Source organism: Corylus avellana, chromosome 10, assembly GCF_965113065.1.
Source record: "Corylus avellana chromosome 10, dhCorAvel1.hap1.2, whole genome shotgun sequence".
Classification (NCBI taxonomy): domain Eukaryota; kingdom Viridiplantae; phylum Streptophyta; class Magnoliopsida; order Fagales; family Betulaceae; genus Corylus; species Corylus avellana.
Genome location: NC_142499.1, coordinates 3,501,610 through 3,529,234, shown reverse-complemented (window position 1 = coordinate 3,529,234; position 27,625 = coordinate 3,501,610). Strand labels below are relative to the sequence as shown.

Here is a 27,625-nt window from a genome sequence, read left to right as displayed (position 1 = left end):
TGCATTTTTAAATTATATGTGAGAATCATATTTTTTTTCATTTTTAATAAATTTTCTTCAAACTTTGTCTTCTTAACTATTAAAATACATGTTACTTATACCCTAAAGGGTACCTTTTTACAGGAAATGACAAACGTTTCTTTCTTCATCTTCTCCAACGTGTTTGTTACGTTTTCTTCTTTTAACTTTTTCTTTTTGCCATCGTTTTAAGTAGAATAGACTAACGTGTGGAAAAGTGTAGCTAGTCAATCTTGAATCTCTTTAAGCTCCTTTATTTTATTATATTTTTTTTTTTCTTTTTTAATTGGGACATTATTGCTAAAAGGAATTCATCTTTTCCCGTTGTAAGATCCCAACAAAAATTACATTTTTTTTTTCTTTCTGAAATACCAACAAAATTTGCTTGAACTATGTTACAATCCCATAATGGAACTTTGTTTTTCAGAAGTGTGCAATTGTATTGTCTTTGCTTGTCCATACAATACATAAAGGGGAAAAGAATATCACCTTTTGGATTAGCACTAACACATGGTGTGCATCCAAGTATAATAGAATGCTGTTTAATTGTATTCATTTTCCACCTAATCATAGTGTTTAAAATGGTAAAATAAATCGGATTGGATTCCTTGTTAATCTAAAATTTGAACAGCCTAAAAAAAGGGTGACAAAGTTTACATGCCTTGATAAGTAAGTTTTACATCTTAAGCTGCCTGAAACAGTCCGATCCCAATCCTCATCCGAAGAAATCACCACATTAATAGAAGCATCAGAAGTGATACCCATCATCCCATGACTATAAGCTATATGAAGTTAGAGTATTCCCAACAATTTCTTTGTAACTCTTTTCTTTTCTTATATATAGAGAAAATGTAAAAAAAAAAAAAATACTCACAACCGATATTATGTCGGTTCCTTAAGTATTGTGAATACTACAATTTTACCCCGATGTGTACGAAACCAAAAACACTTTGGATTCTCTATCTAATATTTCAATACAAAATATTTCAAATTTTTTATTAGAGCATTCCCAATGGAGTCTGTTCCTTAAGTTTATGGAATATGTCTAAAAAATCACAAAAAACATTTCACAGCATACTTCATAAATAAACCCTAAACATTAAAGTTACTACAGTAGAACCCAATATTTTGGGTTCCACTATTGCAATCCTTATGATTATTAAAAAAAAAAAAATTTTGATTCTCTCTTCTCTCCTCTCATATCTCACAATTCTCTCTCATATTTCCTCTCAAATATATAATATAATTAAAAAAATAAATATTTTAATAATATAAAAATGATTAAGAAAAGTTATTAGGGTGTATTTTATTATAGAAAAGTAAAAAAAGTTTAAATTCTTAAATATAAAAAAAAAAATAACAAAAAAATTACTGTGAATGCTTTTAACTTCAACTTTTGAAATGGACATTATCATTATCATTATAGAAAAAGTAAAACAGCAACACAGTTAAAAAAAAAAAAGAAAAAAAGAAAAACTGGATGCCACGTTGCATATACATCGTTTCGACACGTGCCAAGAAAAGGACAAAATCCATTAGTACGACCTATGGTGTCCAGTAAGCAAGAGCGAAGATTCGTACATCACAAATGCACGTAGTTTTTGTTTTTATTTACCATCTTACCCCTTCCCTATGAAAAGACACGCACATCATTGTCACAAGCAAAACGGCTCTGATTCCAATTTCATAGTACTGCGGCCCCACTTGTGACCCCACCTACAACAAAGATACGTGGACCCTCCACACCACAACTGATTTTCAGCCCTCTATACACCGATTTTTATTTTAAATTTTAAATTATTAAATTCATAAATTTTAATTATTTATTTTATTTATACGTTTAAAATAGACTATTTTACAATTTAATGAAAATTTTAGGGTATCTCCACGGTATACAACCTCTCACAAGCCAATGAGATGGACGGTCTAGAATCACGAGATTATGCATTTAATACGTCCAAAACAATCTCTCTTTCATTGGTGGGGCCATGCACGTTGCCCGGACGCTAAGAAATTTACTATATTGCCCTCTTAGAAATCAATTATTTCCCACTCTCACACTTTTATTCTCTCACTCTCCAAAAGAGGACGGTCATGGCTTTCAGTCAGAGACTCAGAGCACTTCATCACTCATTTTTTCTCTCTAACTTGGAGATTGCGAAACCCTAGAAATTCATTTTCTCTTTCCTTTTGCTGTTTGGTCTCCGAGAAAGAAGGTACATTTTCTCCATTTTCTCACATTTTCTACATTTTCTCCACGCTCTGTGACTTGTTCGGTCCCCGAGAAAAGCAGCTCTCTAGTGGATTTTCCCGGTCTTTTTCGACATTGAACAACAGAAGAAGTTCTCTCTTTTCCTTAAGTCCAGTAATTTGTTACTTCTCTTTAGTTTGGATTTTCTTAAATGATAAAAAAAAAGCTCGTTTGGCTATATATATATATATATTCTCTAACTTCTTTTGCGTGTTCATTTTCTTTCTTCTTTGGATGAATGTTTTGCTTGTTCTGTTTCTGTGAGCTCGTTTAATAGTTGGATTTATTGGTTGTTGTGTTGTTGCATCTTTTTCGGATTCATCCTGTAATATTATTAATAATATGATGCTGTTTTGGAGATTCTTAGCACCTCGTTGAGGTTGTTATTTTTTCCTGAATATTTCCTATCAATTTTTCTAAAAATCTTTCCTAATCTTGGCTTGCCTGAATAATTTTTCCTAAATATTTGTTAATTTCTGGGGTTTAATCTTGAAATTAACTTTGTGGATTACTCTTTCTGTTTCAGATAATATTTTGTTATTGCTGTGCATTAGTTTAGACAATATGGATTATTCCTTTCTCTTTTCTTTTTTTGTTACCTTCTACTACTTTATTAAAGGTTTAACTTAATCATAAAGAAAAATGGTGTAATTTTTGCCTAAATCTGTCTAGTTGTGTTGCCCTGCCCCTAATTAATTTGCGTTATTACCTAAAATTTTTTCTACTATCCTGATTGATGCTTGCCCAATACATTGTTACTTGTCAAAGAAGAAAAGTATGCTCAATACATTGTCTAAATTATTCATCTCGAAGGTGTTAAACAAGTGCACCGTCCGTTGAACACACTTTGTCTTCATAACTAAGCTACTGGGTTTCTTGACACGATTGTGGAAATCTTGAAATCTGGGGTTGAACAGCTTTGGTCAACAAGGTTTTCATATGAAATATTGTTTTCCATGTGAAATATTGTTTTTGAATGATAATTTTACTGTTTCTGTAAACTATTTTCTTTTTGAAATAATTGAAATTTGTTGAGGTGTTATATTGGCATCTTTACGAAACCTCCATATTTCTCTGTCAAGTACGTGAAATATCCATTTGCTCTCTTATATTGGTGTATGCATCATGATGTTGTCATTTTTGCATCTCAGGATATTTCTTGAAATTCATGGATTTGGATCTATGGGGCTCATCATATCATCAAGGTTTTCAGATCTCCCTTGTCAATTTTGTATTAGCATTGATCCAACTTGAGTTATACATTGTACTAGTTATGTTATCCTTATTGTAATTTATGTTGTATTTGGATTATTACTTTCTAGTTGCACAGGAAAGCAGTTACAGTACGCTTCCTGGATGGGAATGTGACTTCTACATTGGTTATGGATATGGTATATCTATGTTCCTTACCTTCTTGTCTCTGCATTTTTTTGTTCGTGTTGTTCCTTGTTATATCAATGCACTGTTTCCACATTTACTACCCTTTTCTTGTGGTCGCAGATGTGATAGAAGAAGATGCTTTGAATGAGAAATCTTGTATTCAAGTGTTAAAGATATTGATAACAAAGGCAGATACTGAAATTGATGAACTTGAAGAAGATCTTGTATCCCTTCAAAGTCAACTAGCCTGGGCTGAACATGAGGAATGGCCTGAATTATGCTGTAATGCTCTGACAGAAAAGATTAATTGCCTTGATATTTCAATAAGAAATTTGAAGAATACAGATGAGAATGATATTGAGGTTCAGTTACTAATGCATAGAGAACCTGTTGAGAGAGTACATGAAATAGTGAGGGCTCTACTCAGAAATTATATCCAAGAGAAAGATGAGCAGGTTTGAGTCTGGAAGCTTTCTCATTACTTTTCCCTCAATATTCTGACATGTTCTCTTGTCAAAACCTGACATTAAGTTTAATATACTTTCTTTACACTTTGCAATTTTAATATGAACTGGGTTAACTATAGTCTGTAATGTTCTCCTCAGAACTTAAAAAGAATTAGGTGCTTTTTCCCAACATTCTTTTCAGATCTACCTTTCTTACCCTCTTTCCTTTTATTATTATTATTTTTTTTTTGTTTTTTGTTTTTATTCTTTGTGCTCAAGTGATTTAGATAGTTTGTGTTCATCTACACTGAACAGCCTCTTGATGCCCTTGCCTTGGACTCAAGCTCAAATGTTCCAAAACATGCTGTTAGCTTATTGGATGAGAATGAAATGTCGAGCAATATTGATTCAAGTATCAGCATAAAGGAAGAAACCAAGGAATCCAGTATTACCGGAAAATGTACAGGCTCAAATTTATCTTTGAAGCTTCAAGAGAAGAAATCAAATGATACAGAAACAATTAAGGTCAACTCAATCCCTTTTTGCTCAAATTTACACTAGTGCATGATTCTCTGCAAGTTTGTTCAAAAGTTTAAAAACTCCAGGAAAAGGTTTTCTGGATTTGAAGACATGGATCAAATGGGTGCTAAACTGCACTGCAACCATTGACTCTTGTTCAGCTTTAGTTTTTTAAGTGCTGTGACCTCTGCTAGCTATCTGTACTTTGTTATGTCTGTTATCATTACTTAGTATATTGGGTTACTCCACACTTTTATTTTGGGACATGTGAATCCATAGCAGTTTTGGAATATTTGAAGCAGGATTAGAAAAAAAAAAAAAAATTAAGTCATGTGCCCTTTTGAGTCATTTGATTTTGGCTATTTAGGGATTTCTAAATCCTAAGCCTGAAGTCATTGTTTTCATTTCATTTGTTCATCTTTTTAGTTTGCACTGAAACCAAATTTGACGATAGTAATTTGCAGCTTCATTCTTCTTTCCCCCTATGTTGTGTTGATTATTTTCCTGTATAGGTTATTGCATGAACCTGTCTTCCATTTAGATTACAGTATCAATACTTGTTGCATAAATGATATTGATTTGTGGACGCACTGTTTTTGTTGACAATGATCAGCCTAAAGACAGTACCATAGAAAATTCAAGTGAAGATGCTTTGCTGCATGCAATTGACCACTATAACAAGAAGAAAAAGTTGAGCGGTCCTAATCTGAAAATCATGGGTGAGGAGATTGAAGAACACGAATCCACTCCTATGGTGGATGATATTATTTTAGGGTCATCATCCAACTCTGAGGGAAAGAGAAGAGATCATGGTCAAGAGGTCAAGGTACTGCCCACTCTCTCCTGTCCTTAGTTTACCGGTGCCTATATCCTTTCTCTCTGGTCTTTTTATTTTTGGTAGACCTAGGGCCTTCCCACTTGATCAAAGCTTTAGCTTAATGTTGGATTGCTACACTGAAACTCTCAGATTAGGTGTTCCTAGCGATTTATCACTATCAAAGGGGTCCTTAGTAGATGCTAACCTTTTCTATTCCCTCTTCTTTCCGCTTACAATGAATAGCCTGCAAAAACTATCAGGAAAGGTTCCAGCTTTGATGCTATTAGGGACGCAGCTTGCCACCCCCTTGGCAAATGTTACTTGAATGTTTGTTTTATTCTTTCTGCTCAAGTGATCTAGATAGTTTGTGTTCTTCTACATTGAACAGCCTCTTGATGCCATTGCCTTGGACTCAAGGTCAAATGTTCCAAAACATGCTGCCAGCTTATTGGATGAGAATGAAATGTCAAGCGATATTGATTCAAGTATCAGCTTTAAGGAAGGAACCAAGGAATCCAGTATTACAGGAAAATGTTTGGCACTTCAAGAGAAGAAATCAAATTATCCAGAAACAATTAAGGTCCATTCAATTCCTTTTTGCTTGAATTTACACATTTGCATGATTCTCTGCAAGTTTGTTCAAAAGTTTAAAAACTCCAGGTGAAGGTTTTCTGGATTTGAAGACATGGATCAAATGGGTGCTAAACTGCACTGCAACCATTGACTCCTCTTGTTCAGCTTTAGTTTTTTAAGTGCTGTGACCTCTGCTAGCTATCTGTACTTTGTTATGTCTGTTATCTTTACTTAGTATATTGGGTTACTCCACACTTTTATTTTGGGACATGTGAATCCATAACAGTTTTGGAATATTTGAAGCAGGATTAGAAAAAAAAAAAAAAAAATTAAGTCATGTGCCCTTTTGAGTCATTTGATTTTGGCTATTTAGGGATTTCTAAATCCTAAGCCTGAAGTCATTGTTTTCATTTCATTTGTTCATCTTTTTAGTTTGCACTGAAACCAAATTTGGCGATAGTAATTTGCAGCTTCATTCTTCTTTCCCCCTATGTTGTGTTGATTATTTTCCTGTATAGGTTATTGCATGAACCTGTCTTCCATTTAGATTACAGTATCAATACTTGTTGCATAAACGATATTGATTTGTGGACGCACTGTTTTTGTTGACAATGATCAGCCTAAAGACAGTACCATAGAAAATTCAAGTGAAGATGCTTTGCTGCATGCAATTGACCACTATAACAAGAAGAAAAAGTTGAGCGGTCCTAATCTGAAAATCATGGGTGAGGAGATTGAAGAACACGAATCCACTCCTACGGTGGATGATATTATTTTAGGGTCATCATCCAACTCTGAGAGAGAGAGAAGAGATCATGGTCAAGAGGTCAAGGTACTGCCCACTCTCTCCTGCCCTTAGTTTACCCGTGCCTATATCCTTTCACTCTGGTCTTTTTATTTTTGGTAGACCTAGGGCCTTTCCACTTGATCAAAGCTTTAGCTTAATGTTGGATTGCTACACTGAAACTCTCAGATTAGGTGTTCCCAGCGATTTATCACTATCAAAGGGGTCCTTAGTAGATGCTAACCTTTTCTATTCCCTCTTCTTTCCGCTTACAATGAATAGCCTGCAAAAACTATCGGGAAAGGTTCCAGCTCTGATGCTATTAGGGACGCAGCTAGCTGCCCCCTTGGCAAATGTTACTTGAATGTGACTTGAATGTTTGTTTTATTCTTTCTGCTCAAGTGATCTAGATAGTTTGTGTTCTTCTACATTGAACAGCCTCTTGATGCCATTGCCTTGGACTCAAGGTCAAGTGTTCCAAAACATGCTGCCAGCTTATTGGATGAGAATGAAATGTCAAGCGATATTGATTCAAGTATCAGCTTGAAGGAAGGAACCAAGGAATCCAGTATTACAGGAAAATGTTCTGGCTCAAATTTATCTTTGGCACTTCAAGAGAAGAAATCAAATTATCCAGAAACAATTAAGGTCCATTCAATTCCTTTTTGCTTGAATTTACACATTTGCATGATTCTCTGCAAGTTTGTTTCAAAAGTTTGAAAACTCTAGGTAAAAGTTTTCTGGATTTGAAGACATGGATCAAATGGGTGCTATACTGCACTGCAACCATTGACTCTTGTTCAGCTTTAGCTTTTTAAGTGTTGTGACCTCTGCTAGGTATCTGGACTTTGTTATGTCTGTTTTTGTTACTCAGTGTATCAGGTTACTCCACACGTTTTTTTAGTACATGTGAATCCATCAGTTTTGGAATATTTGAAGCAGGATCAGAAAACAAAAAAATAAAAATGGGGGTCATGTGATTACTGTTAGCATCACTGGAGAACTATGTACACGCTAGGTAGAGCAACACTGTTGTATTTATTTTTAGGGGTTTTTTATGCCCTTTTGAGTCATTTGATTTTGGTTATTTAGGGATTTCTAAATCCTAACCCTGAAGTCATTGTTTTTGTTTCATTTCTTTATCTTTTTAGTTTGCACTGAAACCAAATTTGGCAATATAATTTGCAGCTTCTTTCCTTTTTTCCCCAATGTTGTGTTGATTAATTTAATAAATAGGCTATTATATGAACCTGTCTTCCATTTATATTACAGTATCAATACTTGTTGCATAAGAATGTTGATTTGTTGACGCACTGTTTTTGTTGATAATGATCAGCCTGAAGACGGTACAATAAAAAATTCAAGTAATGATGCTTTTCTGCATACAATTGACCACTCCAACAAGAAAAAGTTGAGCTGTCCTAATATGAAAATCATGGATGTGGAGATTGAAGAACACAATTCCACACCTACATTGGATGATATTATTTTAGGGTCATCATCCAACTCTGAGGGAGAGAGAACAGATCATGGTGGAAAGGTCAAGGTACTGCCTGCTCCCCTCTCTTAGTTTACTGGTGCTTATATCCTCTCTCTCTGTGGTCTTTTTTTTTTTTTTTTTTTCCGTTTGTTTTCTTTTGGTAGACCTAGGACCTTCCCTGACCCCATCCCACCCTTTACCACTTGAGCAAAGCTTTAGCTTAGTTGTTGGATTACTACACTGAAACTCTTGGACTAGGTTATCGCTATCAAAGGGGGCCCTTAGTAGATCCTAACCTTTTCTATTCCCTCTTCTTTCCGCTTACAATGAATAGCCTGCAAAAACTATCGGGAAAGGTTCCAGCTCTGATGCTATTAGGGATGCAGCTGGCCGCCCCCTTGGAAAATGTGACTTGAATGTTAGCAGGAATGAGGAAGTCAGAGAGTACAATTCTGCTGCTACTGATAAAATGAAAATCTTAAATTCATCTTCAAACCCCAAAGGCGTGGGAAATCTGCCGAAGACAGACAAGGTACAAGAAGCTCTTTTCTTCACTTAATTTGAATCAGTTTATTAGTAAATAATTTGAATGTGAGACGTCACTCCCTTGGTCCTTGGCTTGAGTAGTGAAGGGGTTGGGTGAGGTTGGGTCAAGTCTTACCAATAGAAGGAGAAAAAAAGAAAAAGAAAAAGAAAGTGAGATCACATGTTAAAGCTCAACTTACCCTTTTCATTAGCTTATACCGCCTTTTGTATTTTCTTATTCTTTTTTAAATTCAATGAGCAGCAAGCAAATTCTATTGTTACAAGCAGTAGTGCAGAGGCTCTGAGACATGCAGCTGGCCTCAAGAGGAGGGAAAAAGGTTCTGATTCTGATTTCGGTGCTTTGGGACAGGCAGAAAGTGGAAATTCTGATTTAGAGTTACTAAGGGATTTTGTTGCGAAAATTGCGCGTAAAGAGTGTGTCAAAGGATTAAAGATTGCTCCAACTGATAAGATTGATGCTTTGGGTTCATCTGTGAAGACAGAATGCAAGAGGAAAAATCCTCCACAAAAAGTGGAGGTTCAACAAGCTGGTTTTGCTAAACCTGGCCGCTCCTCCTCAACTTCACTTTTAGAGATGCAAGATCAAAGGGGACGAGAAGCAATCAAGCTGCAGATAATGGAGGATGGAAAGTCAGAGGCAGAAGATATTCAAAAGGTTGAAGTTGCTACTATTGCCAAGAAGTCAATTTTGAAGGTATCTCTGAAGCCACAAAAGCACAAGGGAAAGAGGAAAATGGAGTCAGATACACCACAGTTCCAAGAACCAGCTTTCCCCTCTATCAGAGTTGTTTCAGATTCTTCTATTTCAAAATCCAAAAGCAAACAAAAATCTGGAGTCAGCACCGACATTGTCATTTTCAATGAGTCTTCGAGCAGGAAGGTCACGAAGAGACTAGTTCACTCTGGCCAATGTGAATCCAAAGAGCAATGTGTTGCTCATGATGACGGCAAAAGTTCCGTTTCAGGCACACGGAATAAGAAAAGAAAGAGAACAGATTTTCCAAGCACTGTAAAGATCCGAGATTCAGCTGTTCATATGGAACTCTCAAAGTTTCCTGGAAGTAAGGAAAATCTTCAGATCATCAAGTTCTACTCCGAAGATGATTCCCAAAGTAAGGCTTTAGTTCTTTATGATGATTCTCAAAGTAAAGCTTTAGCTCCGTATGATGATTCCCAAAGCATGGCTTTAGTTCCGTATTATGATTCCCAAAGTAAAGCTTTAGTTCCGTATGATGATTCCCAAAGTAAAGCTTTAGTTCCGTTACCTTATACAGATATTAACTTGGGGAAATTGAAATTAATTGATCTGAGGGCCATTGCCAGGGAACAGAAAGTGCCCAAGTATAGTAAGCTTCGAAAACAGGCGCTGCTTGAACTATTAGTGGACCATTTGCGCGGACTGAGGTATTTCTGAATTTACAAGTGGATGTACATATTTTCCTGTTCTTTTGTTTTCATAGGCGTTCCTATAGTTGCCTTGTTTCGTAGCCGTCCGGCGGATTTTGAATGGTTCAGTTCTACAGAGGACTTTTGAGGTAAATCTCCATCATCAGTAATGGGAGCTCAACAAAAGGTTGAAAAGAAAAGAAAAAAAATAGGGAAAAAAATTTACAAAGATGTAGTTCTGAAAGGATTTAGAAATTTCATGACATTGTCTTTCATATCTTACAGTGAAGTAGTTACTGATAATTACGAAAATATTTTCTACTGCCATTGGATGTCAGATGTAGCATCAATCTTTTTGCCCACTAACTTGTCATAGGTTTTAAAACTAAGTACGCGAAGGCCTGGTGATAACATCCTCATTTATTTTGCTATTACATCTTTAATTGAAGGTTGATACTATTTTTCACTAATAGAAACTACAGGATCTTTAATGGAAAGAGAAGGGGACCAAAGAATGTGTTAAAGTTGTACTCTTCCCTAAAACCGACTAAAGAGGTGCCTGGACAAATGGGCTTTACAACTTTTCTTTCTTATGTTGCTTACATTTTTTATGAAATTCAAAGAGGCCAGAATAATGTTTCACACTTTCATTTTTTCACTCACACTTTCAAGTAGGGGTAAAAATGCAGACGTGGATAATAGCAATATTCGCATTTGCAAAATGCGGATAATGATTTTTGATATCCTCATCCGCATTTGTGCGGTTAACGCGGATAATAAATGTGGATATTATCCTCTATCCGCATTTAAGGTAATTAGTGTTTTAGACATTGAAATTTTAATTTAGTAATTATTGCTTCTAGTAAATACAATTTTTTTTTTTTTTTTTTTCAAAAAAAACATTATTTATAGTTGAACACTATTTTTCATATCACACTTTCTAATCATTTTGCCTATAAAGTTTCATCACGTACGTTCTCTAATATTTAGCTTTTAGTAAATCTATAGTTGGTAACAAGAAAAAACATATAAAAAATAATAATAATAAAGGAATAACATATAAGGCAATTAATCAAAACAAATTAAAAGAGTTCTATAAAAGTAAAATCCAACAACATTACAAATCTAGCAAATATAAGAAATATAAATTACAAATCCGACTAACATAAAGGAATGCGGATGCAGATAATATCCGCATATGCATACTCTAAAACTGCTATCCGCATCCGCATTTATGGATATTAGTTTTTGCTATCCACATCTGCATATGTGGATAGCGGATGTAAAAGGTTATTATCTGCCCGCATTTTCACCCTTACTTTCAGGCACTCTTAGGTGGCTCTTACTCTTCCATTGAATCAAAATTTAATAATTATTTATCTCAAATCTAATAGTTAAAGTGGGTGCCACCTAAGGGTGTATGAGAGTATGAGTACGAGGAGCATTAACGTCAACAGTTGCAATCCCAAAAAGGAGTCCGTACCACCTAAGAGTATTTGAGGGTATGATAGCAAAAGTAATAAAAGATCAAAGAGCAAGTAAAGTTTTTCCTTTAAACTAATAAACACAAATAAAGAAAAAACAATCATAAATAGAGAAAAAACAATCATAAATAGAGACGGTATCAATTGGTATTCAGTCACCCAAATATCTTCTTCAAATTGCCATGAACTTTAGAGAAGCATTCTTCAAATTTGATTTGATTTTCAAAGGCAGGGACCGAGGTATTCCTAATTCCTTTGAAAATCTGAGAACTTTTTATCTGTATAGATTTTTTTGTTCAATTGTGGTGACTTTCTTTTTCTACACAGTTTTTGTTTCTAATGGTTGTTAAAACAAGACTTCGCAACAAAATGGAGAATAAATTTCTTGCAAATAATTTAGTAGTCTATATTGAAGGGAAAATTGCTTAGACACAAACAAAAACCATTGTTAATCTGTGATTTACCTTCCACAATTCGGAGCAGGATCTCTTATTGTATGCCAAAATGAGATTAGAACACATTCAGATAGAAACTAAGTACCATAACTGTTATGCAATTAGGGGAATATGTGGTATATAGAATTACTCCGCCAGGGAGAAAGGGTCGCCATTACCCAAACACATTCCTTCCAGGCATTTTCAAGTACATTAATAAATCTAAGCAACTTGTATTAGATCACAAGGACCATGACAGAAATGCATAATTAGACCACTTCTATGACACGAAAATATAAGAAAATGATGACAAACGAGGGCATCAGCATTAACATTATAAATTATAAAGTACCATCATTGTTATTTGAGCTCACAATCCAATAGTAAAATCACCACCAATTGTGTGTCTCAGCCCATAAGCTCAGTTCAAAGCCTCCCCATCCACTTCACCATCACGACCTAACAAAAAAATTACACAAAGCAGGTCAATTTTGCCAGTTATGATATCATATATTAAACAAAACCACGTAACCCCACAAAGGGTTTACAATATCTAAATTTTGAGATATAATCCCTTCCCATGGAAGTTGCCAAGAAAGGGATTAAGGATAAAGAAGGTGAAAACAATCTAAATAAAAATCAATACAGTTCTTGCCCTTGGAAGTTGAATGTAATTACAAAAGTTCTACCCTCCAAGCTTCAATGATGATGGGCATCCCAACATCAATTTGTAAGTTCATATCTTACATAGTAAAACCTGGTATGGTTTTTTTTTTTTTTTTTTCATTGCAAGTGAGGGAAGTCCCAAAAAGAAAAGTTATACGTGGTTTGTAGCCAAAAAGAACATTAGGCTTTGAAACCTATCTTTCTATCTGTCTACCCAATCCACAAAATGTATATACAAGACAGACCCAAGCAATCCATTTCTTTTTGGGGTCAACAAGTCCAAAAATACTAGTTTCCAATAATTTCGATACACCTATAGACAAGGTACATCTTTTAGGAACTATCCATTCAACATGTGAAAGTAGATTGAGAAATCACTAAAACTCACTTGCTCTCCAACTTGAGATCAGCCTCCTTTGCTGCCCTGACAAGATGGATTATACGATATTGAAGTTTTGCATTTTCCTCAGCAAGCTTTTGTGCCTGCAAGTTGCAAGTAATACTGTTATAACTCTCTTCAATACACTTTTTTTGATTTGGCACTGGGTATCCAGAGCTTCGCTTCGACTAGTCTCAGAGGTGCACAGGCACTCGGTAAGGAGTTTCTTGCAAGTGCACCTCAGTTAATTTAAGGGGCGAACCCTTAGTCCGATGGCCCCAAGAAACAGTTTGCACTCAGTGAATTTCGAACCTAAGACCTTGAAGAGCATACTCAAAATCCTAGGCTATCCAACCACTGAGCCAACCCCTTGGGTAGAACCATTTCCCTTTTCTTTAATACACTTATATAAAATAATAATAATAATAATAAAAAGCTCTCTTTAATACTATCTAAATGTCAAATGAAGAAGATATAAATGGGTAGAACCTTTTCTCGTTCTGAAACTAGCTCTGCACTTGCTTCTTGTAGCTGTGACTGAAGTTCACTTATCAATCTCAAGTGGTCCTCATTTCCAACATCTGAACAAGTTTGTATACATAGACAAAACAGTTAGAAGTCAATTTATAGCTGGCAGATACTACTGGTTTAGCAAAGTGCCTTAGTACCTACTCTTCTTACTTGCAAGGACAGCTTCAAGTCTTGATAAGCGTTCCTATTGTATAAACATCTGCCGTTAGCAAATTTCAGCATAAATTTAAAAGGGGAAAGAAAAGATAAATATTGCTCATTGATAATCATTATTGCAGGTTATTTACATTGGAAACATTATAAAGCATCTATAAAGTCTAAAGAAAAAAAGAGCTAACAAAAAGTCAAATTGTCCTTATGGGCATAAATTATAATTTAATAAACAGCAATGTAGTTCTCATCTTATTAGGAAACCCTAAATGGAAAGAAGAAACTTGGAATGAGGATAATTTCCAACAGACATAAAAAAACCAAGCATCCATAAATCATCATATATAGTCACTACTACTACAATGTGGCCAAAAAAACAAAACCAAAATAAAAAATATACTGCCAAACATAAGAAGAGAGCAAATATATAAAAGTTGTATTTGGCACCCCAACAGGACATGAAAGCAACAAAATCCTTTGCTCAGAAACTAAACCCAAAAATATCCACTTCCTTTCCTGATTGTTGTTTTGATAAAAAAATTCCTACACATATATATATATATATATACACACACACAATAGTACATATTGTGTAGAGTCATACTTTCTCCCAAAGCCAATAAAGATATGACATTCATAGAATAACACTGAGATATTTGGACCTATAATGGGAAGAAACTACATTTAAAATTTGTGACAAACCTTTTTCTATCCGAAGAAAAAGGACCCTTAATTGGACATGGGACAAAAAGAGGAAATTATGGGTTACTTAAGGAGAGCCACAGAAAGTATGAGTTCTGGTGACAAAAGGATCATTGTAAGTAAATCGTGGAAGTCATTTAACACTTGAGAGAACTTAACTGACGTAGCAGAAGCACTAGAAAAGAGAAGAACATGTTTCTCTTTTGAATCCTTGAATATCACAAAGAAGAAGAACAAACAAGAAACCCTCTTCTTTTCTTTTATTTTCTTTTCTTTTGTGATAAGTAATTCTATCTCATTTTAAGCGCAGAGGGACGCAATCCGAATACAAAGGAGAGAACCCCTATAAGGGAGAAAAATCTCCTTTTCTTAAAACAACTCATAACAAGCTTAATTATAACTCAATCATGAAATTAAGTTCAATACTAGCCTTTACATAGGCCACAAATCTAAAGCCATCGAAATCCTAAAGTTACTATAAGACCCTAAACGGGAATAAAACAAAGCAAAAAAAAAATCCTACTCGTCCCTTGAAATTAGGGTACAACTTGTCCCACATCATTGACAAACACAATATGTCAGCTTAACAGCAGTAGAAAAAACTACAATACCGTGACTAACAAAATGAGAACATAGGAGCAGCCTGTATACCATCCTACCTTTTGAAAAAAAATAAGAACATACCTTCCTAATTGCATCTCTTAACTAAGCATGCCCAAATCTCTTTTGAACCAATAGCTACCCATCTGCTGGCATGAATATCCAGCTGCCATGGAAGTTGTCTTGTCTTGTCAAGTTTAGGGCCATAGTTGCACAAAGATATGCTTTAATAATTGGAAATGGTTTCCCAAGTCTAGTCAATGTTTTTTGAGTCTCTAATCATTTTCAATTCACCTTAAATACCCCAGCTTAACAATAGCTTTAAATCACCAAGATTATTATGGTAAAAGTAAAACAGTTTCAACAGTCTATAATATCATACACAAGAGTTTCAAGAATAAAGTACTCTACAATATGCATTCACATAGGAAAAGCCCAAGGAGACTCCGTCATTGAATTGACCATCTTACATCATATGTTCATAATTCTGGGAACAGAACCTTAGATCACAAGGCGTACACCATAACTAAGGCACCTCTTCACAGAAATAAATTATAATCACTACTCCCATAAAGTCCTGGAAAATTCAAATAAACCCAATTCTGACAAAGACATCTCACCACCTTTTCCAAATCCTTCAATCATACTTTGGCAAAGGAGAGGGCCAGGCTTAATAAACCATAAACATTTCCTGAGAGAAGCCAAATCAAAGTACAAAACCTGCAATTCTGCAAATGAGAGGTGCAGGAATTGCTCCCAAACGAGGGAAGGACTGCTAGTGGCCGCTGTTAAACCAATTCACCGCTAATTAAGAGATGTTTCATCTAAGCCTATGGAACCATACATGGACACTGGTACAAAAGCCTTTGGCTATAAAATTTCAAGGTTAGCCGCATGTTCTGCGACTAACTGATTTTCCATGTCTTTGAAGATGTACAGATTAGAGGAAGGGATCGATAAAGGATGACAGTGCTCACTCATAACCTTATGGTCTGCACAATGCTTAATATCCATAACTGAATTAGAGATGCCAAGACACCAAGTTGAGTTAATTCCAAGAAGGTACAAAACTTCCCAAATCGGACCTAACCCATCAATGGTTTATATTCTAAAATTATCAAGATAATATCTAAAGTACCTGCACGAAATTAAATCATAAGAAATTTGAAACAGTAGGTTCCACTAAATGAGATGCAGAAAACAAACTCCATTTAACCCACATTAGTGGCCCAAGTTTGCGGAAAACGCTGAACTCTATGAAATTAGTTATTTGCCTTCACAGAACCGATAAACCTATACAAGGTCACATACATAGAATCAACTAGGACTTGACATGCCAACCGTATTTTCATTTTAAGCAAATAAAGAACAAGAAAATAGAACAAGATGAGCCCATAAACAAATCATTGGTTACTAACTTACCTCAATGCTCTACTTCTTTACAGAGAAAACAGAAAAGGTAAGAATCAAAGTGAAAAGGAAATAGAGTTTCAATTGATATATTTCCCCATCATCAGGTCATGAGAAAACAACCACTGCCAGTTTTTCTATTGGCATGGTGCATTGTAACTATTATATACCAGTCCAATCGGTATAGAATATAGATATAGATACAGAAACATATATATAAACACCAAGGATTACGAAAACCCTAGACAAAAAACGCGTAATGAACCAGATGGAGCGCAAGACAACACAGTGAAATTCAAGAATAGGAAAAGAAAAAGGAAATGGGAAATAATCAAAACCTCGGATTCAGAAGCTCTTTGGTAGAAGGGCTTCAAAATCTCTTCCAGGTCGCTTCGTTTCACCGATTCTCCCATTTTTCCCCCTTTTCGTTCGTGGACGAACAGAGCTGCGCTCAGGCCTCAGAACGACTTCTTCAACGGTCAACCGCGTCTGCGTGCTGCTGCTGCGTTTTTCTAAGCGAGAGAGAGAGAGTGAGTGTGTCTCAATTTACAGAAATGCCCTTGGCCCGTTACGCCCGTACCACCTTTAAACTTTAAACCCATGGGCCCTTAATAACTTTTTTATTTTTTGTAAATAAATGCCGAGGCTACTTCTTTTTTTTTTTTTTAACTCAACTTGTGGCATAACTTAATAGACTCAAAATCTTCTGTTTAAGAGAGTACAAACTTTTTTATGAGAAAAATTTTATACATTCATCTATTTTACAACTCTTTTTATAATATTTAACACGTGTTAGTATATGATTTGAGGTTTTTGTTCACATGCCGACACGTATTAAAAGTTATAAAAGAATTGTAAAATAGTTACAACCATAGTAGTACTCTTTTTATTATAATCAAATTTATCAAAAACTTCTTATGCAAAAAATTGACTGAGTCCCACACACAAAAAAAAAAAAAGAAAAAAAAAAGAAGGATGGTTGAACACTCCAAGGATAGTTCGATCATCCCTTCGCCCTCAAGGGGTGGTGGGACCCCTCTAACCACCACCTTGAGGATGGTTGACCACTCTAAGAGCATTTTCAGCAGTGTAGTTAAAAGGGAGATATTAACTATATTTAGTTATTTTTGTCATTTTTTCTGCTTAAACAGAATAGCTTCATATTAGCTATTATACCTTAACTGCTAGAGTGAATAACTTTATATTGCTATTTACTGTAGCACACTAGATTGTTGAATATAATATTATTTCCACATTATTTTCTCTCTTCTCTCTCTCCCTCAACCTGTCTCTCTCCTCTCCCCCCCTCAACGTTTCTCACTCTTCTCTCTTCTCTGTTCATGAATTTATGATACAAATTCAAGTCTTTTGAATCACTAAAAACTCCCCCCAAAAAATTGAATAGCATGTATATAATTGACAAACTAAAAATGGAAAAATAAAAATAACACACAGGTATGCTGCGTGAATCAATTCTATTGCAATTTACAAGATGATGCAAAAGCGATCGTGGATAAAAAAATTAAAAAATTAAAAAAAAAAAGATTAAAAAATGATATTTAATAAAATAAAGAATGAAATAACGAATCTGTTGGAGTTGGTATTAAAAAATGAGTAGTTAAAATAGAGAATTGTACTTTTTGACTAGGTAAAATACCTCTTACTGCTGGAGATGCTCTAACTTATCATTTAAGGAATAGTTAAATCACCCTAACCACTACCTCAAAAGTAGCATACTACTATTTGAAAGATGTGGTCAAAGCACTCCATCCATCTCTTAAGTGGGGTGGCCAATTTGGCAACTATCTTAGAAGGTGGTCCGGCTACCTCTTTACCCTTTTTCTTTTCTTTTTTTTTTTTTTTTTTTTTTTTTTTAAGGTGTTTGGCAGACAACAACAACCCTTCACGACATTGTTTGTAGTTAAAAATATTAAAATAATAATAATAATAATAATAATAATTGATATAGGAAAATGAAAAAGTGGTATTGGAAAGAGAAAAAAATTTTGTTTTATAGTGATTTTTTTATTTGAATATTAATAAAAAAATAAATAATGTGATATAAAAGTAAGAATATTTTGACGTTGATTTTTTTTGAAAAAAATGAAGTGAATAGTGTGGGGGGGTTGAAAAAAAAATGAAGTGAATAGTGTGGGGGGATGTGGTGTAGTTTAACAAACAAGGTTTATAAACAGCTTGAGTTGAAGGAAATTGCAAGCCCGAGAATTCTCTAAATTGCAAGAGACCCCAATCCTTAGGGACTCCATTGAAAGTTTGAAACAAGTCATAACAAGATAATCTACATTTATGAGCTGAAACTTTGTATTGCATGCTTCCTTCTATATGTGCATGTAAGTGTGCAAAAGTTCATGTGTGAGCTCGCTTAACATTTAACAAAAATCACACCAGTAAGCCAAAAAACAAAGGTTAATAAATGCTATTCCTTTCTTTTTACTATTTATTTTTGAGAAAACTGTGTCATTTATGCAGTAATTAGTATTACAGCATCCTACTGTCCTACAGAACAAAGAGCAACACCATGCAGAACTGTAAATGAGTCTTTAAACCTAGCAAGAGTGATTTGAATCTGAGAAAATGCCATTCTGTGTAGTGATTTCACAACTCAACAATATCCCATTGGAAGCTGAAGATAAATCCACTTACTTTAATATATAAAGGTAATTGAATCAGTACACCATGTATTACAATAACCAATATGCTTCTGCTCACCATGTATTCATATAACTTAATGCTTTTTAGATTTATGTCATAATTTTCTTTCCATATGAAAAAAAAAAAAAAAAAAAAAAAAAAAATCAATGCTGTCCAAGAAGTAAAGGCTTGTAGAAAGCATGGGTTTGTGCAATCTCAATGCGCTCCCGGGGATCATTCAAGTTCTCATCCCTCAGTGCTTGTAGAATAGCTTGTGATGACTGTTCCCTGAAGTTCCATAAAACACACGGGAATTAAATTCAAGAGCTGTGTGGCTTTTGGTCATGGCAGAACTTTATTCAAGAGCTTAGTTTTCGATAAAAAGGAGCAAAAGGAACAAGACCCCTGATTGTTATTGCTCATGCATAGTTTGCTGCACCATTTGAGACAACTAGGGTTCCACAAGGAGTAAATAACAAGTAGAGTATAGGTTAAGATCACAAATGAGATTTATGAGTTGCAGGAAATTTACCTTGTGATCAGTATTTTATATAGTGTCTTTAAGATGGGGCAAAGCTCTACAGGAGCTACAGGCTTGTTTTCTTCAGGATGCAGTACATTTAGGCTAGACTGGCTCAGAAGTTCATAAAATGCCTCCACTGCAGAGACACCCTGGAAAATAACAGGGCAGATAAAGTATTATCATGTGTAAGATGCAAGACAAAATAAGAGAATATTACTAATTATGAATCTAAGAAGGAAAAAAATCATTTTCCTCTGCGAGTCCAGACTTCTTGTCCAACTGATGCACCAGGGGGCACAAAATCTCCAATCATAGGGTATTTATTTCTTGTACTTTCAATGAAGTTGATGATGATCAGATAAATGTGATAGAGACATTTCTTAATGATTTCCTTTGGGGATGCATTTAGTGGGAAAATATCTAAGTATTGCAGCTATTAGTAACAGAATGCAAAACAAAAACTGTATATGTTATATTTGAAAAGGAAGATCCCTCAGATCAAGCTGAGAATGTTATACATGAATAAAACATGATCTGAGTCAGCACAACCACCCAGAAGTAATGCGAATAAAACACAACTAGTTGTGCAAATAAAATTATTAGAAATGTTAATGGTGCCTTCAAAAGAAACTTAGGAACATGTCAATCCCATGGCCAGTAGAATCTGCATGAAATGTTAAAGGTTAAAAATGCCATAGATCTGTTCAAGAATTGAAAGAGAAGTATGCACTGGTTGGTTGGGGAAAATATATCTAGATATCAACATTTTTTTTTTAACTTCTTATAAGATGAAACTTTCATCAACCTGCAAAAGCCAGTTAGTCCTGCTTCAGGTTGCCCCCAAAGTTTCCCTAACGTACTGCCACGGCCTAACATGGTCAATAATTGCAGAATTTGATGCATCTTAAATCGGTTCTGAAGAAAGAAATAAATCAGAATCATTACCTGAATCATTCCTTTGCCACTGATGCTATCACCCATATCCAGGTTTAGTTCACCCTTGGCTAACATCTGGCCATACCATGCATTACGACCTTTTAACAAGGTAACATAAGTGTCAGCCAGCAAAGGCCCTGCAAGCTTCTCGGGCTCTTCAGCCAACAAATGGGTAATGAATATCATCTCTGACGTACAATGTGCAAAATATACTGATTTGCTGGTAGCACTCTCATTGGTAAGGGCCGCCACCATTCCTGAGAAAACCAAAATGGAAAGTGGCAATGTAAACTCTGGATTATAAACCTAATCTCACTAACAAGAATTTGAAGTTCCCATAACGAGAAAAAGAAAAGGCAAGCATTTGTAGTGATCAAAATATATTATTGCAGAGGTAGCAGCATCTTGTACTAACTAAAAAAATGTCAATATGCATTATCTGTGGATATAACCTTGTCATTTGTGTGATGCTTGTATGATGTATGTGTATGTATATATACACTAAATTGATATGTTTTGGAGAATTCTCAAATAATAAATGTTTGGGTTTAATCAATTCCTTTTTTCTTTTTTTTTTATGAAATGCAGCAACCTAAAAGGTGGAGGCAAATTTTGTTCACTCAAGGATTTTCTTTTTTCTTCTTTTCAATTTTAGATACTGGGTGGAGGCAATCTTTCTTTTATTACTGGGGACACAGGCAAACGTTTTTGAACTTCATCCCATAAAGATAAGACAAAAAAACTGATAAAGGGAATAAAAAAATCACCCCAAGAGGTCATCAAAAATGGTTTTATATCAAAATTGGCATGGAAGTTCCTGTTTGCCCTAAAAAGATTCTGAAATTTACCAGCTCCAATGGCATAAACATTCTTCAGGCCACCCATGACTTCATGTGTGATAAGATCACTGTTATCCCAGACAGTAAAATGGGGTTGCCTTAAAAATTTTGCAAGAGGTTTCCTCCACTTCTCAGCTCCACAAATTCGAGCATTAGCATATTCCTTATTGTAAATTTCTGACGCAATATTTGGCCCACCAAGATAAAGTATATTCTCCATAGGTATTCCAACTGCCAGGTATATATACCAATGATTAGTGAATGAGGGGAAACATAATATTTTATGACTAAGAGTCTATTTGGCCCAACAATTTCGCAAGTCAAATGTGTGTTTTAAACAAAATCACAAAATGTGTCTCGTTTGGGAGTGCGTTTTTAAAAAATTGTGGCTTGAAAATGTGAAAAAATTAAAAAAAAAAAATTACGTTTTCAAATCGCAAGCAAATGAAATATGTTTTTAAAAACGCACAATTTTAAAGGTTAAAGTATGATTTTAAAAGCCAAACCACAATTTTACCAATTGAGTAAATGCGTTTTTAAAAATTGTGTTTTCAAATCACACATTTTGAAATCAGTATTTTTTAAATCGCAAACACAAACAGACCTCAAGTCAAAATTGAAAAGGAGAAAGATAACCACACAAGTGAAAAAAAGAAAGTACAAGAACAACATTGAGAAGAAAGAAGAAAGGTAAATAGTAATATAGAATTAGCATAGCCATAAACAACATAAATTATAAATATCTTATAGCGCACACCCCACCCCCTCACCCCCCCCCCCCCAACCCAAAAAAATAGGAGGAAAAAAAAGACAGAAAACCTAAAAGGTGTAGGATGAAGCTCCACAAATTCACAGAGCAGACTATAATTGTGCTCTTATTGATCACAGAGAGAATTTTGTGAGGTGTTCATGAGAGCTTATCCTTCCAAAATTGTTAAAACTAGAGAAACTTTGTGTTTTCAAGCATGCCAATTCCACTGCTCGACATGCACCAAGAGTTCTGCTTTTCACTCCCATCACTCCTACGCAGACTTGGCAAAACAGGTATTTGATATGACCCGTTTATAACCCGTTTATCCTATGCATGTTTTTTTATACTAAGGTTCATCTAGGTATCATAAAGAATAATTACATGCATAGGATAAACGGGTACCTGTTTATTTGCCAGGTACCTATTTTGCTAGCCCGTCCTACGAACTCCTGAAGCTCGTATTAGTAGTACACTACCTGATTCTACCATTTTCCAAGTAAGAAAGCTCTTAACAAATTCATGTAAAAACGGTAGTTCTTGATGTACTTCTTAGTTTCATGAAAATAATTGTTTATGTTAGTGATACTACTTCAAAAGATCTTGCTCTTTCAATATATATATCAACCCTGACCACCACTGCATGTATATGATATAGCCAAACTAACAAACATTTAAAACTTTTCTTTCCTTGCAAAAAGATGCCAAAAAATCTGCTCACTTTTATCTATAATAAGCAGATAAAGGTAAGAAGTGTCACAACAAGAAGACTTGCAAAGCAGAGAGCGAGAGAGAGAGAGAGAGAGAATTCTTACTTGCCCGTTTAATCATTTGCGTGGGAGTTATTATGTGGGGAACAGGATCCAACGCAGCCTCTATTCCCTTTGCCAAAGAGATGATGATAGGCACCGTGATTCTCTCCTTCCAATAATTACTAATCTCTTCAAACACCTCACGAGTTTCAGTGGAAGGCAAGCCATTGACCACAATATCAGCATCCCAAACAGCCTCCTGCAGATTAGTCACAACCTTCAAAGGACAAAGTGGTGTATCAATCATGTTCAAGCAAAATCCATCTTTCAAAATCTCATCTGCATAGAGAGTCCGATCACCTAGCCTCGCCTCAACATACTTCAAATATGCACAGCGCCGGATCAACCTCCTCAACACATCCTCCCTAGAATTGATCACTTCAAAAAGATGTTCAGCAGTGGCTCTATCCACAGCTCTTCCAGGCCTTCTCCATATCCTTATTTGTACCTTCTCTCTGTATGGACCATAATTATCTTGAAGCAATGCTGCAAAAACACTCCCCCAAGCACCTGCCCCAACACCAACAATCCTTAATGGATCGCCATCCGCCTTGCCAAGAAGGCGGCGAAACTCATCAAGCTTCTCTTCCAACCCATTACCGTGCTGAATAGACCCGTTTGAGTATAAATTACCACCCACTCTCTCAATGCTTCCCACCATCTTCTTCACAGTAAAATGAATATACACCAAGAAATCAGTAAATGAACACCAGCATAGAAGACCCGAATCTTTATTTATGTCAATCAAGTGTCCCTTTTCTGAGTTTTCTTTGATTTGAAGCTCCTAGCTCCGACTGATGAATGATGATAGAACTTTCTCAAGTACTATACCAGAATTATAAGGACAACCCAATAAACGGCAAATCCCACTTCTCAAGTTACCATATGCATCGAAAGAAACAAACTTATTGGTAGATTTCTTTCACCAAAACATTCCCACTAAGATATTCAGGCTTACCAATCAAGATTTTTTCTTCTACCCCAAATTCAGCAGAAACAGAACAACCCAAGAAAAGGACCAGTCTGTTTATTCCCTCAAGACTTTCTAGACAGCCCATAATAAAAGCGAAACGCACATACAAATTCAAATACAGCTTTGTTTTCTCCGTCCGAGTTTGTTCATCTACCAAAACTACAAACTAAAAACAAGAAATTAAAAAAAAAAGTAAAGCTTTAAAGATTCAAAGTCAAAAAAGTCCAACCTTTCAGACGTGTCGGTAACGACAAAGCTTGGGATTCAGTGAATGGGCGGCCGTTCACTTGTTGAATTCCTATCAGTCCAGACCGGCATTGTTGGAGGGAAAGCAAAACATACCGCATACAAGATAAAGCCAAAAATGCGTGAAAAGGGTGAAACCACAGCTCGCTAGCTGTCTCTCTGTTCACATTTGCCGTGTTCGATCGGAGAGAGAGAGAGGCATTGATGGGGTGCAGTTGGGTTGCCATTAAGCATTAATAGTTTCTGGGCGCTGCCAACTTCCCCAACGGTCATTAATATCCGATGACTTCCTTTTGGTGAAACTATTCACGTAATCCCGCACTGTTGTATCTTCTATTCCAGACCAATAATGTTAAGCCACCTCACCGATGTTAGCATTTTTTTCAATTATAATCTCAAACTTTTAATTTTTGTAAGGTCATTATCCTAATAATTTTTGCCTTTCAATTTCTTTTTTTTCTTTTTTCTTTTTTTTAAAATGAAAATTATCCAGATCTACAGCTAGCCATGGGCCAATTTTGGATATTTTGACCAAAAAAAAAATTAAAAAGGAAAAATAAAATTCTTGAGATACCAATCTTGAAAAAATTAAAAGTCGGAGGTTATAATTTTAAAAACACTGATATTTTCAAGAGAATAAGTGAGGTTTCCAAAAAAAAAAAAAAAGGTTATATTAATAGCATATTTGAGATTGTAGTAGACAAATAGAACTTTTAAGTCAAAAGTATTTTGGCTATTTTTAGGCTTTTTGAACCCTTAAAAGCGCTTTTCATTTTTTTTTACCAAACATGTATTTTTTTTTTTTTTTTCAAACGGACTTTTTGAGTGTTAAACGCACTTTTAAGCCACGCACACCCAAATAAGCCCTAAGAGCATGTTTAAGATTATGTTTGAGAAATAGAGCTTTTAAGTTTTTTTTTTAAAAAAAAAAAAAAAAAAAAAAAACTTTTTGACAAAAGTTTCATTTTTAAGCTTTTGCAAAAAGTACGTTTCAGCTATTTTTTGCTTTTTGACCCTTAAAAGCATTTTTTTTTTTACCAAACAGATACTTTTTTTCTTTAAACAGATTTTTTAAGTGTTAAACGCACTATTAAGCTTATTAGACGCATACCCAAATAGGCCCTATGCGGGTGTGTTAGAATGGAAAGAGTTTAACTTATATTATGATAAGCCTTAAAACCCCACTTTTACAGCCTTCAATCAACAACTAACACATAAGCAAAAACATAAAAGGTGCACAAAAATAACCTATATCCAGATACACTAGATTTGAACTCAAAGAAAAAGAAAAAATGCTGAAACTCAATACCCACGGCCAAAAATGCTGGCCATAACTAGCAACATCCACGGTTGGGTCTGGCCGTTACCCAATTGTGGGTCACCCTCTCTCGTGCCGTGAATCACCTTTTCCTGTTTTTAGGGTGATAAAATTTCTAAAAGGTTAACCTTTCCTCTCTAAGTTTTAGTTTTGAATCTAAAAATAAGTTTTGAGACATTATAAGCGGGTTTTGAGGCTGGTCACAGTCAGCTAGACGGATTTTGAGGCTGGTCACGGCGTCGTGGGTCTAGCCCGACTAGGTCTAGCTGGCACTGGGTGTTTTTTTTTCTCTTTCTCATTTTGATTTGGTATGTTTGTTCCCACTTTCATTTTTTGCATTTTTCTTAAATTAACCATATGTCACATGTGATTGAATGCTATAAAATGGTTAGTTTATACCAGGACCAGATAATAGGGGCTCTCTAAAGGAAAATGTTTGGGCACTCGACCTTTTACTCTAATCTCTTTTTTAAAATAAATAAATTGTTTTATAAACTTTAACAACTAAATTTAATTTTTTCGTGTCCCTATATATTGTTTAAAAAAAAAAGAAAAAGAAAAAGTGATTATTTAGTTATTTGACATAATAAAATATCCTGCAAACAATCATGTAAAAAACTTTTAATGAAGGTTGTAGTAGCCCTAGTAGCATCTTATTGAGTTTTTCTTATTAATATATTTAATTTAATTCCTGATCATATAATTTAAACAATTAATGTACTTTAATTTCATAGTCGACTATAATTATCGGTCCACCATAAATTATATATAGGAAAAATACATTTTACCCTCCAAACTATCTACCCATTTATACTTTGATCTCCAATGTTTAAAAAATGACACTTAACCCCTCAAACTTTCAAATTGTTGCAATTCGACCATTTTAACTTTTTTTTTTTTTTTTTTCCAAAATACCCCCATCCCAAGTTAAAAAAAAAAAAATAATAATAATAAATAAAAATTAAGGGGTGTTCGGTCTGGGGTGGCCGAAGCCACCCCTAAGCCCAACTGGGGTGGCCGGCCACCCCTTAATTTTTAATTTTTTAACTTGGGATGAGAGCATTTTGGAAAAAAAAAAAAAAAAAAATTAGAATGGTCGAATTGCAACAATTTGAAAGTTTGGGAGGAAAGTTAAGTGTCACTTTTTAAACATTGAGGACCAAAATGTAGGGAATAAAATGTATTTTCCCCTTATATACATATATAGGTTCATTTATAATGTCTCATTCAAATTATAAATTTATGTATCAATATCATCGACTCCAACATCCAAATCAATATCAAAATTAATACATGACTTGATAATGGAATGGTGTTGTGTGCTGATTTGTTTGGTGACATTAATTTGCAGTACCTACCTCGCCCCATTCCGTTGATTATTCTATTAATTTTCACATTAATTTAATTTGCATAGTGAAGTTGACATTATAATTTTTTATTTTTTATTTTTTAAGTTGACATTATAAATTAGTCTCACGTAAGGATGCTTATAGTTCAAGAAGGACCAAATAATTCAATGATTTGTGCTATAAAACTACAGCTAAACTTATTTTCTTTTTCTTTTCTTTTTTTGTCATCTCAAAACATAAATACATGTGTCTAAATTGAAGAAATTGCCATTGAGAGGATTTTTTGCTCTCATATATTTTCGTTACTAAAATAAAACCCACTCATGAACATGAAAATGTTATAAAGGACGATAAGGTAAATCAGTAGTGTTAAATACCCAACTTTCATCACATTTTCGTATAAGTTATAACTGTTCAACTGAGTTGATGTGACAGTGCCAATCAACTTTTAAATTTTTATTTTGTTAATAAAGGTTGATCCAGGAGCTTAATTTATGGAGCACAAACATCTTCAAGTATATTAACCAATGGCCATTTGGTAAAATTAAGTCTATTTTGAAACGTGCGATTTGAAAAGAAATAGTGATTTCATAACGCAGTTAATAAAAATGCGATTTTTAAAAATACAATTAAAAATTTAATAAAATCGCGGTTCGACCTTCAAAATTGTGCA

At 34.7% G+C, this 27,625-nt stretch overlaps 3 protein-coding genes across 11 annotated transcripts; 1 reads left to right on the top strand and 2 right to left on the bottom strand.

Moving 5' to 3' along the window:
* The first annotated feature begins 2,157 nt into the window (after positions 1 to 2,157).
* LOC132162086 (Rho termination factor) lies at positions 2,158 to 10,825 on the top strand. 7 transcript variants are annotated; one of them, XM_059572334.2, is made up of 12 exons: positions 2,158 to 2,234; positions 3,421 to 3,474; positions 3,592 to 3,660; positions 3,770 to 4,104; positions 4,411 to 4,620; positions 5,228 to 5,440; positions 5,820 to 6,011; positions 6,624 to 6,836; positions 7,203 to 7,436; positions 8,125 to 8,334; positions 8,603 to 8,800; positions 9,056 to 10,825. In XM_059572334.2, the coding sequence occupies exons 2-12, from the start codon at positions 3,438 to 3,440 to the stop codon at positions 10,226 to 10,228; spliced, it is 3,084 nt and encodes a 1,027-aa protein (XP_059428317.2). In that variant the 5' UTR covers positions 2,158 to 2,234; positions 3,421 to 3,437; the 3' UTR covers positions 10,229 to 10,825. The 7 variants fall into 7 exon arrangements, with proteins under 7 accessions (XP_059428317.2, XP_088367587.1, XP_088367586.1 ...); XM_088511461.1 differs by having other exon boundaries at positions 5,796 to 6,011; positions 7,227 to 7,436; XM_088511460.1 differs by having other exon boundaries at positions 5,796 to 6,011.
* A 1,415-nt stretch (positions 10,826 to 12,240) lies between these two features.
* Positions 12,241 to 17,110, bottom strand: LOC132161821 (threonine-tRNA ligase 2). 2 transcript variants are annotated; one of them, XM_059572018.2, is made up of 5 exons: positions 16,895 to 17,110; positions 13,845 to 13,878; positions 13,653 to 13,744; positions 13,173 to 13,267; positions 12,241 to 12,577 (listed from the first exon to the last, which is right to left on the bottom strand). In XM_059572018.2, exons 1-5 carry the CDS (start codon positions 16,967 to 16,969, stop codon positions 12,571 to 12,573), a joined length of 303 nt encoding a protein of 100 aa, XP_059428001.1. In that variant the 5' UTR covers positions 16,970 to 17,110; the 3' UTR covers positions 12,241 to 12,570. The 2 variants fall into 2 exon arrangements, with proteins under 2 accessions (XP_059428001.1, XP_059428000.1); XM_059572017.2 differs by having other exon boundaries at positions 13,836 to 13,878; positions 16,895 to 17,108.
* A 2,091-nt stretch (positions 17,111 to 19,201) lies between these two features.
* Positions 19,202 to 24,490, bottom strand: GPDHC1 (6-phosphogluconate dehydrogenase family protein). Of its 2 annotated transcripts, none has more exons than XM_059571845.2 (6): positions 24,269 to 24,490; positions 23,070 to 24,205; positions 21,516 to 21,737; positions 20,677 to 20,924; positions 19,741 to 19,880; positions 19,202 to 19,496 (listed from the first exon to the last, which is right to left on the bottom strand). In XM_059571845.2, the coding sequence occupies exons 2-6, from the start codon at positions 23,725 to 23,727 to the stop codon at positions 19,373 to 19,375; spliced, it is 1,392 nt and encodes a 463-aa protein (XP_059427828.1). In that variant the 5' UTR covers positions 23,728 to 24,205; positions 24,269 to 24,490; the 3' UTR covers positions 19,202 to 19,372. The 2 variants fall into 2 exon arrangements, with proteins under 2 accessions (XP_059427828.1, XP_059427829.1); XM_059571846.2 differs by having other exon boundaries at positions 23,070 to 24,198.
* Between the last annotated feature and the right edge of the window lie 3,135 nt (positions 24,491 to 27,625).

Bases quoted from the DNA above. Each gene is read 5' to 3' on its own strand.
- LOC132162086 (XM_088511460.1), top strand. From the start codon at position 3,438: ATGGATTTGGATCTATGGGGCTCATCATATCATCAAG. The intron at 3,475-3,591 runs GTTTTCAGATCT...ATTACTTTCTAG, and splicing joins GGGCTCATCATATCATCAAG to TTGCACAGGAAAGCAGTTAC. The intron at 6,012-6,623 runs GTCCATTCAATT...GACAATGATCAG, and splicing joins ATTATCCAGAAACAATTAAG to CCTAAAGACAGTACCATAGA.
- LOC132161821 (XM_059572017.2), bottom strand. From the start codon at position 16,969: ATGGGAGAATCGGTGAAACGAAGCGACCTGGAAGAGATTTTGAAGCCC. The intron at 13,745-13,835 runs GTAGGTACTAAG...AAACTTGTTCAG, and splicing joins TGTCCTTGCAAGTAAGAAGA to ATGTTGGAAATGAGGACCAC. The intron at 13,268-13,652 runs GTTCTACCCATT...TGCAACTTGCAG, and splicing joins TAGTTTCAGAACGAGAAAAG to GCACAAAAGCTTGCTGAGGA.
- GPDHC1 (XM_059571845.2), bottom strand. From the start codon at position 23,727: ATGGTGGGAAGCATTGAGAGAGTGGGTGGTAATTTATACTCAAACGGG. The intron at 19,881-20,676 runs GTAATGATTCTG...GTTATTTTCCAG, and splicing joins GTGGCAAAGGAATGATTCAG to GGTGTCTCTGCAGTGGAGGC. The intron at 19,497-19,740 runs GTAAATTTCCTG...ATGGAACTTCAG, and splicing joins TATAAAATACTGATCACAAG to GGAACAGTCATCACAAGCTA.